The sequence below is a fragment of the Pseudonaja textilis genome, chromosome 12 (assembly GCF_049901715.1).
Source record: "Pseudonaja textilis isolate UNSWEBS1 chromosome 12, rPseTex1.2, whole genome shotgun sequence".
Lineage (NCBI taxonomy): Eukaryota > Metazoa > Chordata > Lepidosauria > Squamata > Elapidae > Pseudonaja > Pseudonaja textilis.
The window spans coordinates 9,819,233-9,836,398 of record NC_142001.1 but is presented as its reverse complement, the minus strand read 5'-3'; the positions used below and the strand labels follow the sequence as shown (position 1 = coordinate 9,836,398).

At 42.0% G+C, this 17,166-nt stretch overlaps 1 protein-coding gene across 4 annotated transcripts in view; it reads right to left on the bottom strand.

Annotated features, from left to right (window-relative positions):
• Nucleotides 1-17,166, bottom strand: part of LOC113437975 (connector enhancer of kinase suppressor of ras 2-like) — a 327,810-nt gene that overhangs the window by 181,982 nt on the left and 128,662 nt on the right. For all 4 annotated transcript variants that reach the window (XM_087940977.1, XM_087940974.1, XM_087940976.1 and 1 more), the window contains exon 2: nt 12,260-12,423. In XM_087940977.1, coding sequence (XP_087797103.1) covers nt 12,260-12,423 — 164 coding nt within the window. The remainder of the gene's footprint in view (nt 1-12,259; nt 12,424-17,166) is intronic.

Here is a 17,166-nt window from a genome sequence, read left to right as displayed (position 1 = left end):
GTTCCCAGTGCGTGTTTGTGCAGAGCTGCTAGAAGGCAAGAGCAGCTGAGACAAAAGGGGTGACTCGGGAGTAAGGCTTGGAGGTGATTGCCCCTCCCCTATGGTATAAAGATGGTGCAAAGATAGAGAAGCCTTTGCAGGAAGCAAAGCCGTTCGCTTGGTTCGGATTAATCCTTGAAGCTCTGTGTGGACTTTGTACTTTGGTTGGTTTTTTTATAATTCATTTGGCACTTTAGTTGTTGGCAGCCATTCAAAGGAGAGAATGGTGGGTGCTTATCTCGAGGGACTGTTTGGGACTCATTACAGGCTGGGAATAAACATAATTCCCAGCATTGAAATAAAACAAGAGTTGTTTTAACTAAGCATGTGCTTAATTACGGTCTCGGGAAGTCTTGGTTAAAACATTGTGCATAAAAAAGAGGGAAAAAAGACCTGAATATCAAATAAATCTAACATTAGACATACAAAAAAAAAAAAAAATCTACTCTGGCTGGATGCTGGAAAGAAAAATAAACCCAGTCAATTCCCCTCCCTTACATAATGGGTCCACAAGTAATTTTTCTCATTCTTATTTAACGAGAAAAATATGTAAACAGATATTTCAAATGAGACATATATCTAATAAGCAAATCAACCCAGCATCTAATCATAATAGATGTATAAAAATGTAAAAAACAGTCAACGGGTTAACCCGAGCATTATACTATGAGCCTTTTTTTTAAAAGCAAAAACTACATTTCACCCATCCAACCCCGTATTACTGATTCAAAAGGCTGTGATAGAAATGGAATGGCATCATCAAAAGTAGTAAGAGTTCTCTCTATTGAGATTCTCAGTCATCCAGGTCATGTTTGTCCCCAAAGTCCTTTTTTCAACAGGCAACTGAACTTTCTTGTTTTACTCTGAAGATGTGTCACTTCTCATCTAAGCAGCTTCTTTGGTTCTTCTGAGAATCGAAGAAGCTTCTTGGATGAGAAGCGAAACATCTTCAAGAAAAAACAAAGACGGATGTTGTAATTAATTCATGAGCCTTGAGCCAAGTTTCAAAAGAAATCCAATTATTTATTAAGAGCAACATGTTGGCACTTCCCCCAAGTGCTCTGCCCTATGTACTTTACTGTTCACCTATGACCCTGTTTCTCCTCTTCTCTTAGGGTGTGTCATAAATCATATTCTCCAACAAAGCACTTTTGGGGGCTGTGGAAAACATGCCTCTCTGGTTGGGCTTGGTAACTCGAGACACAATTTGGAGAAAGGTATGTATGGAATGTGCTTCTGATCATAGCAATGAACTGCTCTATCAGATCCCACCCCCCTCCTTTTTATGGCAACTTGAGAGCAAGCCAGGAATGCTTTAAGAGTTGACAGAAAGTCCAGTTGCTTTTTGAATAACCATGACCTGGATGACTGAGAATCGCCATAGACATTTTGCTCTCTATATGGCAGTTGGGTTCTTTTATTTATCATGCATATATTAAAATTGGGGAAAATAGTTTTAAACCAGCATGGCACATGCACACACAAAACACAGTGTGCCAGAATAAGGTGGAATGTAGGGGTGGGATTCTACCAGTTCTCACCTATTCGCTAGAACCGGTTGTTAACATTCTAAGTAGTTTGGAGAACCGGTTGTTAGAAGAAATTACTGGCCTAATCCTGTAAGGAAGGCAGGAAGGAAACATTCTGGTGTTGCTTACAGAAACTGCCTCTCCGTTAACCCTTATTACATTTTTGGCAGGATTAGACTTCCTGTCTCAGGAACTTCTCTGGAGTTGTTTTTCCTTCCTTTGCTGGTACTTTGCTTGTGTGGAGTGACCATTCATAGTTACAATGGCACTGAAAAAAGTGACTTATGACCATTTTTCACACTTACGACTGTTGCAGCATCCCCACAGTCATGAGAGGCCAGGCAAGGAGATGCATGCCTCAATGTGAGTGATATTGAGTTGGCCACACCCAGCCAGTAACATGACCACCAAGCCACGCCCACCAACTAACCATGCCCACAGAACTAGTTGTTAAAAAATTTGAATCCCACCCCTGGTAGAATGTGTTGTGATCCACTGGCAGCCTGCAGAGACGGCAGCAGAGTTGGACAGTGGAGAAGAACACGGCCAGGCCAGGAGTCTGGGGAGGACTCAGACAATGGTCCTGTGTCCAATACAGAGATGGAGCCAGGGCCATCTGGGATTTATGTGCTGACTCCAGAGCCTCCAGAGACTGGCAGCAGCGAGGCAGAGGAACAAGGGGAGCCTATTCCCAATGCACATGTACACAGAGTTGCTAGAAGGCAAGAGCAGCTGAGACAAAAGGGGCGACTCAGGAGTAAGGCTTGTAGGTGATTGCCCCTCCCATAAGGAAGGGCAAAGGGACAGGAACCTTTGCAGGAAGCAACGTTGTTCACTCTGTTCAGATTAAACCTTGAAGGCTCTGGGTGGACTTTGTACTTAGTTTGGCTTAATTTGGCACTTTAGTTGGCAGCAATTCAAAGAAGATAAAGGTGGGTGCTTATCTTGAGAGACTGTTTGGGACTCATTACGGGCTGGGAATGAACATAATTCCCAACATTGAAATAAAAAGAGAGTTGTTTGGACTAAGCATGTGCTTAATTACAGTCTCAGGAAGCCTTGGTCAGAACCGAATGCTCTTAAGACATGGAAATGAATGGATCCAGCCAACCCTCTTCTTGTAGAGGAAAAAAAAAAACCTGCTGAAAATTTCCAGAGAAAGAAAATTCCCTTTTTCCTAACCACTCACTTCTTCATTTTAAAGAGCCATTTGTGCAGTCAATGCTATATGCATCATTTAAATTATGATAATTAAACCACTGAGAACTTGTCAATGCTTGCAATTTGTATCCTTTAGCAATCGGAGGAAAAACCAGGCATGCATGTCAATACAAAGAAGAAGGAAAAAAAGATCCCGCCAAGAGTTTGTTAAAGGAAGGAGGCGATACCTCCCAATTTGGCAAACAAGATTGCTTTAATAATTAATTCCCAGCCTCTTTGGAATGGAGCACTGCATTAGAAAATGAGTCCTCTGCGATTATAACGCATGGCTCTCCTGGGCTTTAATCATACATTTAAAAAAGAGGGGGAGGAATGGGAAACAGATACTAAGGAAGTTGGAAAGGTAATGTTCAGGCTTCTGGGGTTTTGCAGGCGTTCGGGAGACCCTCTAGCTAAGATTCTGCACAGATCGGAGAAACCCCAAATTCCACTCCTGGCTGGCCCTGCCTACCCTGCCCTACCCCTCCCAGGAGTCCCCACACGGCCCGTTTTGGATGCAGGTAAGAGCAGAGTGCGTGTGGAGGCTCGGGGAGGGTGAAAAACGGGCCTCCCAGAAGTTTGGGAAGGCCGGAAATGGGCCCGTTTCTGGCTTTCAGAGAGCCTCCAGAGCCCGGGAGGCCGTTTTCACCCTCCCGGAGGCTTGAGGAAAGCCTCCAGAGCCCGGGAAGGGCAAAAACACCCCTCCCCACCATGGTGCAGGAGGCCGACTAGGCCACACCCACCATGGCCACGCCCACCCAGCAGCTGGGCAGAGAACCCTTTGCTAAAACTTTTGAAGCTCACCCTTGGTAATGTTCACCGTTCTGCTTAACATCCCCAAGCTGCATTTTCTGTATCGGAAAGAAACAAAGCCCCATTTCCACCTCTTTAAGCTCCTACGTAGGACCACAAGAGGCTCAGCTTTCAGATGGGAAATCAAAACAATCTCATGTTGGAGGGATAAACCTACATAATACACTTCAGGGGTTTTGGTTGGGAGGGAAATTTCATTATGTGCTGCGATTGCACATATTGAATACCCATGTCTGGATGTATTAAATATGTCTGGATGATTTGCAATGCTAGACAGATTGGTGTGTGTGTGTGTGTGTGTGTATGTGTGTGCATACATACGTATACATACTTACCTACCTACATACATACATACCTACATACATACATATATATGTGTGTGTGTGTGTGTGTGTGTGTATATATATATATATATATCCACATACATACACACACACACACACACACACACACACACACATATATATATATATATATATATATATATACATACATACAGAGAGAGAGAGAGGGAGAGAGAGAGAGAGACGGACAAAATACAGAAGCCTGATGATGGCAGATGAGATTCTGCTGAAACGTTGCTACAACTTTAAAAGCATAACTACAATGACGTGGGAAAATACCCGAACAAAGCTGAATGCCATACATGTAAGTACCTGCGAAAACTTAAGAATATATGTATGTATGTATGTACAGACAGTTCTCGACTTAACTATTTGTTCATTTTAGTGACTATTCAAAATTACAACGGAAGTGAAAAACGTTTTTCACATTTTTCACAGGAATGTTGCAGCATTCCCTGGTCACGTGCCCAGAAATGACAGCCAAGAGATCAGCTAAAAATAAGTGATCCGATCATTTGATTTCCTGCAAGCAATGGCAGCAGGGGACTATCGACCAACGTCCTCATCAACCAGCAAGGGAGAAAGTGAGATTGACTGTATGCAGTTCTGCAAACTGCACCTAGGCCCTGGGGCAGTGGCTTTCTTGGTTAACACAAAGAGAATTCGAGAATAAGAGAGTTGGGTATGACCTTGCAAGTCTTCTAGTCCAGAACCTATACAGTTCTAGAACCTATACAATTTTGGAAAAATGACTGTCCCATCTCGTCTTAAAAAGCTTCGAGAGATGGAGCTCCCACAAGTTCTGCAGGCAGGCAAGCCTTATCAGTGATTAATTGTGCTCACTGGTAGGAAATTTCTCCTTAATTCAGAATCTTCTATCTGGTACTTTTTGTTCGGTCTTTGGGGCAGAGCTGATATTCTGAATAACAAAGCTGAAAGGGACCTTGGAGGTCTTCTATCCCAGCCGCCTGCTCAAGCAGGAAACTCTATACCATTCCAAACAAAAGGCTGTCCAGTCTCTTCTTAAAAGCCTCACTACCTGGAGATGCCCATATGACGTTATATACATCTTTTTATTGGATGAACAGTTTAAACTATTGTGTGTGGGAACATTGCCATCACTTTGTATATGTGATTTACGTGCTCATTTTCTCAGATTCAGAATTCCTTTGATGCTACCACTTGATTTCCAGTAAAAGATATCTTTTCTCTAATTAATGGAGTCCATGTATTTCTTTCTTGGATTTTGAATGGAGCACCAGCTGACGCTGTCTAATTCTGCTGCCACCAGCACAGGCTGACGGGTAAACCACAACAATTCTCATACCAGTACATTTTAGTGGCAATTAATAATGTTAATGAGGGCATGAATCTTCAGTGATAGTGCTGTTATTTATGATACTTTTACAAGCACAGCACATTGCAGATCAATAAGTAAAGTCAAGTTCTTGAGATGGTGTAAAATAAAGGCTGTACGTTGTCTTCCAGTATGTCCCAAAGAAATGACTAGCTCATGTTAGTGAGTTTACAGTCTAGCTGTCTGATAAAGCTAGCATCCGGTTCACCAGAAGGTTTGAGGCAGGCCATGACAGAGGGCTGTCCCTAAAGTACTAATTGTCAGGGTTTAAAACGAGAGAAGCAAATGAGATATCATTAACTCCTGCCTAAAGTACTCTCAACCTCAGCGTGAGCTACAAGGTCAGTGTCATCTGGAAAAAGCAATTGTTTGAAAAGAATCTGCCAAATTGTTCTTTTGGCTCATAAATACACATGGGGAGAGGAAGAATGGGGAAATGCTGTTACCGAGAGTGGAATCTCAAATTTACTCTGATGGCATTTTGGAGTTTCAGCATGTCACACAGAGACAGAATGGCAGATTCTAAAGTTTCAAAGATGCTTCAGGGATCCATAAAAAAATAACACAGGAGGATTAAAATGTCCTGGGGAGGTGGCCAAAGTGATTGGATTCTGACTTTGTAGCCAGCTGGAGTTCGTCAATCTTGGCTGGGTTTGCACACAACGCCACAACGTCTTAAATCAGAGGTCTCCAAACTTGGCTACTTTAAGACTTGTGGACTTCAACTCCCAGAATTCTCCAGCCCATTATGTTGGCTGGAGAATTCTGGGAGTTGAAGTCCACAAGTCTTAAAATTGCCAAGTTTGAGGACCCCTGTTTTAAATCATGGTTTAGAAACCAGAATTGATTAAGCCAAATCCTGGGAGATTATGGCAGTCTTCAATTTACAACCAATCGTTTAGTGATCCTTTGAGGTTACTGAAAAAAATGACTGATTGTTCTGACCTAGGCTTTCCAAGATCACAAAACCCACTCCTCATCCCGATAAAAACCCCTTTTATTTAGAATTCCTCTCCAGCAAAGTGAATTCCTCCCCAGCACAGTCCCGGCCAGCAGTCTTTCATGAGATTTCACAACTACAGACCTTTATTAGGCTTGGAGAGTTACTAGGCTGATATATCTTCCAAACGCCATACTGTAGCAGCAATTACCTGGCCAGAAGTCAGGAACAGATCTTCACCCTAATGAATTGAACTAATTGTCTCTTGCAAATACCACTCCCCTTTTCACTCTTCTTTATTCCCTATGGGAGGGGCCATTCACTGTCCACCTGAGCCTTTATTCCTGAGTCGACCCTTGTTCCATAACTGTTCCCTTCTCCTGGCAGCTCTGTGCATGCGCACATGGGGAACAGGCTCCAGCTGTTCTTCTGCCCCACTGATCTCTGACTCCAAAGGCAGCTGATAACTGTCGGACGGCTGTGGCCCCAACTCTGCCTCTGACTCAGAGCCCTTGTCAGAGCCTTCCCCAGGACTGGCCCCTGTTCCTCCCCAACCTCCTCACTGTCCGAGTCTGCCGCCAGCTATGCTGGCCACTGGCAGGCCACAACACTGATGACATTTTTTTATTTTTATGGCCATTGCAACATCACAATGGTCAGATGATCAAAATTTGGGATCTTGGCACTGGCTCATATTTATGATGGTTGCAGTGTCCTGGGGTCACGTGATCCCTTTTTGTGACCTTTTGACAAGCAAATTCCATGGGGAAGCCAGATTCCCTTAACAACATGCTACTAACTTAACAACTACAGCGATTCTCTTAATAACTGTGGCAAGAAAGGCCGTAAAATGAGGGCAAACCTCACTTAACTACTGTCTTGCTTAGCAACAGAAGTTTTGGCTCAATTGTGGTTATAAGTCGAAGATTACTGTACTTCATGGCTTATGTCCCATATCTGAACTGAGTTATTGTCTCAATCCTACTTTTCCCCTAACACTCTTGTTTCCTCAAGCAGATGAACTCACTCGGTGTAAAGTTTAGTCAACAAACCCAATGTCCAAAACGTGCTTTTTCAAAAGGCCACTGGACTTTGTTTTTTCTTGAAGATATTTCACTTCTCATCCAAGAAGCTTCTTCAGCTCTTCAGCGAAACGTCTTCAAGGAAGAACAAAGTCTAGTTGCCTTTTGAAAAATCACCTTTGGGACGACTGTGAACTGGATGATTGAGAATCTCTACTGACAAACTCTTCCAACCTACTTTTTTCCTAGGCAACGTAACAGGTAAGTAGATTAAGTAACAGCATTAATAGTATGAACTAAGGGGTCCTTACTGCTCTCTGAGGTTGTTCGTTTTCCTGCAGGTGCTTCGCTACCCAAACTAAGTAACAATATCAGTGCTAGTCAGATATTACCTAGTTGGAGTAATGAAACGTCTGCAAGAAAACAAGCTCAGAAGGCACCAAGGACCCCTCATTTCAACCCTGAGTTACAAATATTCTCCTTTATTGGTACAGTATGAACTAATCAAATTCATATACCCTAAAATTGCATATTGGCTAATAAAAGAATTTAATGCTCCCTGAGGTGGCACATGTCCCCAACTGTCCTAATTTAATTAACTGATATTTTTCCTTTAAAAAGTGCAAACATTATTCTTTTTGCAAACCGTTTACATCTTGTGAGCTTTAGCCCACAAATAATTTCTGCATTTTTCTTCTCAGAAGTTACGGTAGGACTTACAGTATAAAAAGACTACAAGGAGAAAACTCTTTATCACTTTTCAATAATCTTTGGATCCCCTTTTCCAAGCAGGCAGACTGACAAACAAACAAAAGAATAAAACGAGGCCAACAAAAAATGCAAAACGTAACATCTATTCGTATCCATACAATTAGTTTTAAGAACTCCTGTCTGCGCAGCTGGCTCATGTTGTGCTGTAAAATGTCTACACTGCCTGACATATTGTGCAAAATCTTTCCTGAGCTGGAAAATTTTCTAAAGATCTTTTTAGTTGACATATACCAACACACACATACATAATAATGCCTCTTCTGAAGAAAAGCTCAAGCCAGAAGAGAGCGAAAGAGTCTTTAAAGGGCAGCCTTTTCACATTTACAAGCAAAAGATGCTTTTGTGAGAATTTCAAGTCTTTGGAAATAGCTCTGTAAGGAGAGAGAAGATCTCTTCAAAAGAACCTGACTGGGTTATGCTCTTTTTGATAAAACCTGAAGCACATATTTTTTGCCGACAGAAAGCCAGCATTGTTCAGCACAGGCCAAAGAGAAAACAAAGACTACGCTGTACAAAGGTTTCACATCTGACAAAATATGCCAATTTTATAAGAATATAATGAAGAGTTATTTCACATCAAGGTGTGAACACCTATGAGGCATGAGTGCCTCACTGAGAATAGGAAAGAAATTGTACCATAATCGTGGTGTACCATAATCTCCTACAACCTAGGAGCTCTTATTTGAAAGAACAAATGGTGAAATTGTCTAGAAGGAAAATGGATAGTGCTATCTTTGATAACAATGCATTTTTCTGTTTCATGAAAGCACAAAGTTTCAGTTTCTTCCATTTGCCTTCCTAACCACAGTATTTTAAGTTAGTTGCCCAACGGATACATTCGCTTTTGAGGGGAGAGCTTAACTTATTTGTTACAGGTATACCTGTGGTGGAATGTAGTCTGGATTCCCAGGAAGTGGGGTGGGTTGCACTCCAGAGGGCAAAGAAACAGTTGAGGTTTAGACAGTTTGGTTGGAAAGAAACGAGTTAAAACAGCTCCCCCGCTAGCAGTTCACAGAGTATATCTACAGGGATGCAAATGGTTGCTTTACTTCGGCAAGATTTCTGTCTGTAGGTGAGGAACAATAAAGGAACTAGTCTGAAGTAACACCATGGGTCTTCCTTGGTTCTTGGGGTCTTGACAATACCCCATTTTTCCAGCCTAAAATTGGAGGCAACAATTATCAAACAGTGTTATCAATATAACAGAATGACAGAATAACAGAGAAGGCAGGGACCTTGGAGGTCTTCTAGTCCAACCCCCTGCTCAAATAGGAAACCCTATACCCTTTTAGAAAAATGGTTGCCCAATCTCTTCTTAAAAGCCTCCACTGCAGGAGCACCCACCATTTCTGAAGGCAAATCGTAACAAACAGCACTAACATACAAAATAAAGCAGAAGAGCAATTTCTTTAAAAAAAAAAAAAGCTTATCCGAAGGGACATAAAATGTCAAGAAAATCAATTAAAAATACACACATGCTGTAATTCAACAGAATGTGTAAGATTAAGATAAGATAAGCCAAGATGTAGGATATAGGATATAAGATATAAGGTAAGAGAGGATAGGATAAGATAACATAAGATAAATTTTACTGTGAGCACAGTGGCCCACATTAAAAACGAAATTCTGTTGCCTGCTCTCAAAAGAAAGTATCTATCTACCCATACACAGATATACATATTTTACATACGTGCACACCAGAGGTGGTATTCAGAAGGCTCTGACCAGTTCTGGAGAACAAGTAGCGGAAATTTGGAGTAGTTCAAAGAACCGGTGGCAAATCCCACCTCTGACTGGCTCCGCCCCCATCTATTCTCTGCCTCCCAAATCCCAGCTGATCAGCTGGGTCTCCTTTTGCCTTGCACAGGAGAACAGAGCCGGAAAGCAGGTTAGTGGGGTGGGGAGGGAATGGAGATTTTGCAGTATCCTTCCCCTGCCACGCCCACCAAGCCACACCATGCCTGCCAAGCCACGCCCACAGAACCGGTAGTAAAAAATTTTTGAATCCCACCACTGACACACACACACACAGCCTTCTTGTCCGAAGCAGTAATGCTTCCAAACCAGACAGCAATTCCATATGACAGGATGCTCTTGATCATTAGGATTAGGGTGGAAGAAAGTTAAAACAGTTTCTTCCTAGTGATTCCCAGATCTACACAGAGGCAAAAGTTGCTTTAGTTTGGCAAGATTTCTGTCTATGGATGAGGAACCATAAAAGGACTACTCAGAGATATCCCTATGTATCTTTCTTGGGGGGGCCTGAAAATACCCCACCTTTCCACCTACGGGCCACACAAGTTTGAGGCAATCCTTATCCATCCCAGAAATGCTAAATACTAAAATATACTAAACAGCGACAACATGCAAAGTATCTCAGAAGAGCGTTTAAGAAAAAACACATTTACCCAAAGGCACATAAAATGTCAAGGAAATCAATTTAAAAAACACACACACAGTTCAACAGAACATGTAGCAATCGATACATGTACAAAAATGGTTTAAATAAAAATGTTCTCAGAAGACTTGATGTCTCGCTCTCTGCAGCGCTAGTGGGAAAACTGCAATGGCTACATCCTTCGTGATCTCTGTTTTCTGGGGTGGGAGGAACCCTTTGAGTCAAATAAAGTTTTATGGTGCCTTTTATCAATATCAGTGGGTGAAGAATTTATCCTATTCTTCAGAGAACTCCAGCCAGAGAGCCTCACTGCTATCTGTATGATCTATTACATGATCTCCATCTTGATGTCACCTGGAGAGTTGCTAAATTTTATGCCTCTCTGAGCATCATTTGCCACTTACGGGGCCGTAAAATATCTCTGTAGAATTTTATAGTCTCGTCTTTGTGTCCCATTTTAGATGTAAGCTGGTGGTTGACCATAAACTATCAACGGTCCATCTTTCCAGCTATCTTCCATTCCATTCTTATTCCGTGAGTATGTGGCAGTGAGCTTTGAGGTAGCTGTGGTCAGTATCGCCCACATATGAATCTGGGTCGGTCACCAGAACCAGAGATTTAATTTTCCAAGCTTTGGGACTCATGCTGGACCCCATTCTCAGAAAACTTCTCTCTCACCAGAATGACCAATGATGCATTCTCGTAAGATCGAAGTTCCTTGATGATGGGCTCCAGCACTAAACTTCTAGTCCTTTTTTGTTTGTTTGTTTTTTCCTTTTTAAATATGTTTGTATGGGTTATAAAGGTAAAGGTTCCCCTCGCACATAAGTGCTAATCATTCCTGCCTTTAGTGTGTGGTGCTCATCTCTGTTACAAAGCCAAAGAGCCAGCACTATCCGAAGACATCTCCGTGGTCATGTGGCCCACATGACTAAACATTGAAGGCACACAGAATGCTGTTCCCTTCCCATCAAAGTGGCCCCTATTTTTCTACTTGCATTTTTTACATGTTTTTGAACTGCTAGGTTGGCAGAAGCTGGGACCAGTAATGGGAGCTCACTCCGTTACACAGCGCTAGGGATTCAAACCACTGGCAAGCTCAGCTTCTTAGCCACTGAGCCACCACATCCCTTTCTGGTTATAAAGTATTATAAAACACAAAATACAAAAGCAAATAAGAGGACAGGGAGAGGGAAGGGCAAAAGGCAAAGAAAAATGAGGAAGGATAGGGAAAGAAAAAAAGGCATTGACTTCCGACTCTCTGTTACAGTAGAATAAGGTACTATCAACAAATCACAACTTTTTGTTTTACCAAAATAGTATGAACCAGTCATTTATACGCAAGTTTATCAGTAAAACCCAGAATCAAAGTTTATTCTTTTCCACCTCAAGCACAAAATTCAGAAGCGGTTTCCACGTGGAAACAAAAGTACTTATGTTTTTTTCTTTGAGCAGACTAGACAATTTTGCCATTTGAGCCAATTCCATTCTTCCATGGTAGGCATCAAAGTGTCCTTCCATTTTTGTGCATACAGTCTTGCTGCTGTCAACATATATACGGTACTAACAAAGCTCCTAACTTTTTCTCCAATTCTTTTTCCATTAGACCCAAGAGGAAAAGTTCTGGTTTCATATTTATCTCCATGTTCAACCTCTGGTTTTCATAAGCAACCCAGATTGGATCCTGCAACATTATCCTTGGGTGCATATATTTGCCTTCTTTCGCGAATATTTTATAGAATTGTGCCCCTTTCCCTGTCCAGTAAACACAACCTTCCCTCCCCTTTTGGGATAAAGTTGCAAAGTTCAGAGCAGAGCAAAGATCTAAGGAAAGGGATCCACTTACCAAGGCACAGAGAAGATCAACCGCCTCTAGAATCAGTTCTTGATGGCCAATCCGAGTGACTCCCAATTCTTCCAGCTCCTGATGGGTGATGTGCAACAACTGCTCCCCACTGATCTTTTCTCTCTCAAAGTTTTTAATGTATTGCTGTAGGCAGTCGTCAAGACCTAGACAATAGTGACAATAGGAGCTCCGGTTAACTATAAAAGAACAGCTTTCAGTAGGTTCACCGCAGCTCCATTGGAGCTAGAAAACTTTCACCCTTTGAACGAGAAGGTTTTCATCTGGATAAGTGTGAACAGCGGATTCCTTAAAAAAAACTAAAAAAAAACCAGCCAGGATAATTATTTGTATTAACTCGCAGGTTTTTAGAATTGTACTCATCTGAAATAAAGAACTGAAATAAAGAATTGTAGAATAAAGGTGTTGATAATCTGTTGTGTTTTGGTGTAAACAGGGGTGGGATTCAGCCGGTTCAGAGTGGTTCGAATGAACTGGTAGTTCTAGTGATCAGTTGGCTCTATACCCATAAATCATACCCAGAGGTTAAGGTTTGTCCATGTGTTACAGAAGGTTATGAAACTGATTCAACATCTTAATGGTACACACATATTTTTTTAGCATGTAGTACAAACCAGGATATGACCACTAACTTGTGACAAAAATTAGATGCTGGTCTCCTTCCTTAGGAGCAACTGATAAAGAAAGCATACAGAGCTGTGGTGGCACAGTGGTCAGAATGCAGTATTGCAGGTTAATACTGCCAACTGTCAGAAGTTCAATTCTCATCTGCTCAAGGTTGATTCTGCCTTCCAAGGTCAGTAAAATGAGGACCAGAATAGTTGGGGGCAATACTCTGTAAACTGCTTACAGAGGGCTGTAAAGCACTGTGGAGTGATATTAAGTCAAAATGTCATTGCTTAATGCTACGCATGACATATGCTATAACTGTTCTATCTCACCAGGTTGGCAAACACTGATCAGATTTATTTTTCAGGCTGTATTTTGCGGCTACATTTGTGACCTCCATTTTGCTATGTTCAGGCTTGTTATATGATGGCGGTGAGAGACCAATGCTGAGAAAACTTTGAGGAAAAATATTTTTCCCATAGTCTTTTAAGAGCATTTTTTAGAACTCCTGCAAAAAAGAAACATGTCCCCAACAATGTCTTCCTTCATTATTGATTTGTACTTGGGTTCTTTTCACTTTTTAAACAAAAATATCCTGTAGCTATTTTACCTCAGGACACGCTCTGGGGAAAGTCGAGGGAAAGATTCCTGGCTAGACAGTTTCAGGATCAGACTGATAATTACTTTTTCTTCTCTTTTATGATCATCTGATATGGGCTGTGTAATAAAGCAAACCCGAAAATAAATCCAGGATATCATCAGCAAAATCTCTTTATCTTGCATTACTGAACATGAGCAGAGGTATAGAAAGCAAAGGGAGACAGAATTCTCTCTCTGTCCTCCAACAACTATTCACATCGGTCTTCGTATATTATGTTACAACCGGTTTACTGCACTGATTAAATGCACCGGACTAGAAACTGATAAATTCTGAATTCCTTAAAGACAAATCTTGCTGTGTGATTTGGGGCCAGTCACTCCCTGGCCCAGGAAAAAGGCAAGAGCAAACCACTTCCAAAAAAGAAAACTTGATGTAGGAGTCAAGTCTTTGAAATATTGCTCTCTGTCTATCTCTCCATCCATCCATCCATCCATCCATCCATCCATCCATCCACCCATCCATGGCACCATTGCCATTCTAACTCAAGTCCTTAGGTTGTTTGTTTTAGCCTGTATTTAACTCTTGAATTTTAATTGTAGTTAATATTTGTAATAATTTTTATATTTCTATTTTACTGCCTAGTAAGCCACTTGCATAGCAAGATGGGTGGGATATAAATTTAATTATCTATCTATCTATCTATCTATCTATCTATCTATCTATCTATCTATCTATCTATCTATCTACTTACCTACCTATTTCATTATCTACAAACTGATATACATAAGCATAAGACTCTTTAGAATGGCAACTCTCTAAATGTTAACCACTCAGCTTTAATGTAGCATATCTATAAAACCTCTCATAGAGCACTTGATAAAACATGCTAGATGCGGATCAGTAGGAGAGAGGAAAGACAACATGGATTATTTTTCTTAAACACCACAGTGGTTCTGCGCAAAAGTGTTCAGAAGGAATTTTCCCCAGGTCTCTTTCTGAGCGCTCATCTTCCAAGTGTACCATGCACTGATCAGGAAATTATGTGTAGCTGTTTGATCTAAATATGCCTTTATGCCAGAGACGTCTATTATGAAAAGCAAAATTGGTGGGTTTTATGACTAAGGCTGCTCGTTTATAGCTTCCTGGGGTATTTTGGGGGAAGACAGCTACTTAATGGCTCAAACAGCATGGCAGCTGACAATAGAAGGAGTAGAAAGAGTCATTGTTGGAAAATGTGGCCGTCACATTATATGACGGTGAGCAGTCAAACAATACAATGAGTGGAACCAGGGCTCAGGATGACTCTATCCGCCATGAAAACAATGAGGCTTATATCTTCAGAGCCTTTGAAAACTTACAGAAATATAGAAAAATATATAGATTTGTAGAAAAATAAAGCTGGGAATATTGGTCTATGAATATTGGTCTATGAAGATTCTCAATCACCTAGGTCAGTGATGGCAAACCTTTTCAGTACCAAGTGCCCAAACCGAAACATGCATGCATGTCCATGTATGTGTGCGTGTCAGAGCAACAAAAAACTGAAGACCAGCTGGCCAGTGTGCAAATGCCTGTTTTTTTGGCCATTTTGGGGGCCATTTTCCAGGCTGTTTGTGGCCTGGAAATGGCCCCCAAATGACTGTTTTTTGGCTGTTTGGGGGGTCATTTTCAGGCTGTTTTTCGGGCCATTTCCTGGCAGTCCAGTTACCGCAAAGACCAGCTGGGTGGCACACATGTGCATGGTAGAAACTGGAAGAACAGCTGGCTATGGCATGCATGCCCACACGTGCCAGAGGTTCACCATCACTGACCTAGGTTGTCCCAAAGGTGTTTTTCCAAAAGATAACTGGCCTTTTTGGGGGGGCTTTTTCCTTGAAAACGTTTCGCCTCTCATCCAAGAAGCTCCTTCAGTTCTTCGATAGATCTTGGACTCATGAAGCTGGACTGGTTTTGGAATTGGTTGAAGTGTGACACTCTAACTAGGTCAGAGACAGGCCACCCTTGATGGCCAAAGATGCACATAACACTGGGAAAGCTGAGGTCTTCACGATGGGTGTGCATCACACCCATGGGCATGGTTCTTATTCTTCATCCTGATATATCCCTTTTGGGTTTATATACTACAGTTTTCATGTGTGTGTGTCATCTCAGACGGATAGGAAACTACATAGTTTGTCTATCTGCCAGTGTCAGAGATATCGCTGTATGCTGCAAAGATAGGATCTGGAGGCAACATACACCTTAAGGACCACCGGTTGACCATTCCTGTGCTTTATAATGATAATGTCATGCCCCTGTCAAAATCTGATTCAGAGGGGGAGGCTGAACAATTGATAGGGAGTGGGAATGTGGCTCCGATGGCTGTGGAAGAAACTGGGGAAGGGCAAAGTCCGGCTGGGCAGAGCAGGGGAGAGATACAATAAGGGAGAGGGAGTTCAGAGGAAGACCCAGGCCCATCTCCTCTTCATCCTAGGGCACACAGGGAGGAATGGAAAGGGAGCAATGTGAGTTGCGTGGCTTATGGGGGAGGAAAGGGCCCTGATTCCCTTCATTAGCTGTGTGTAGCAAGCTGTTGGGAGCAAATTGTGAATTTAACTGGTATCGTCGTGGCTTATCTGTGTTCCTGGCATCTTCCCAACTGTGTGAGTGTAGCGGTGCTTTCAAGTTTGAAATTCCTTCTCCTGTCCTGTCAAGTTAATTACTTCAGCTTGGTTTGTTTGTATTTTTAGTTACAGTCTGTATTCAACTGGTTTTGCACTGAATTTTCTCCAGTTAAAGGCTGTTCCTGGGAGAGCTTTTCTCCAGCCAAAGGTAACCTGGACTTGGGGGCAAAGTTGGAGATAATAAAGGGACTCTTCTTGCTTATTTGACTGTGTTGTCTTTGTGCCACGCCCCAGGTCATCACAGATACTGCTACTTTTCTTTAGTGCCAGTTGTACAACATGGAAATAAGTCAGCTGGCATGGACTTCCCCATCTTAGTACAATTTTCTTGGACATTTTGTGTCTAAGACATTCGGCCGACACATGTTCACCCTACAGTATCTGGAAGACCCTTGAATTAGGAAGACCTTGAACTTGGAAATGCCAATAGATTTTTACAAACGGAGAAAACACAAATATCCACCGTGGTTGTGTTTTTCCACAGATTTGTCTATAGAAATTGGAGCATGGATTTTCTATGCACCTCCAACTGCCCCAGGCCATCTCTAGCACTTGGAATAGATTCAGGAACAGACATAAACCTGCCTATGGGGTGATTTATGCCTATTGGAATCCATGACACTTGCTCCTCTTTTGTTTTGTTTTGTTTTATATTTTCTCTGGATCACACAGAAGCCTCCTGAGCGAGTAATAATACAGTCTGAGAACCGAAAAGGGTATTGCAGGTCTGCCAATGCACCGCATCCTATGCAAACCTAACAATTATCCCACCACTGTTTTGGCAGGTCCATCATCTCCTGCATTTCCTGGCATTCAAGCCCTAGCTGAAACATGCCTTCAGAAATGTGCAGATTTCACACGGGGAAATTCAGGGAAAAATGAGAAGTGGGTCCAAGTAATTCAACACCAGCCGTTCATAAAGCCAGGGCCTGCTTGCTGACTGTCTACCATCTCTTGAAAATATCACGGCATGCAAGGGGCGTAGCCTTCCTTTTCTATACAAAGCTACCTTTGAT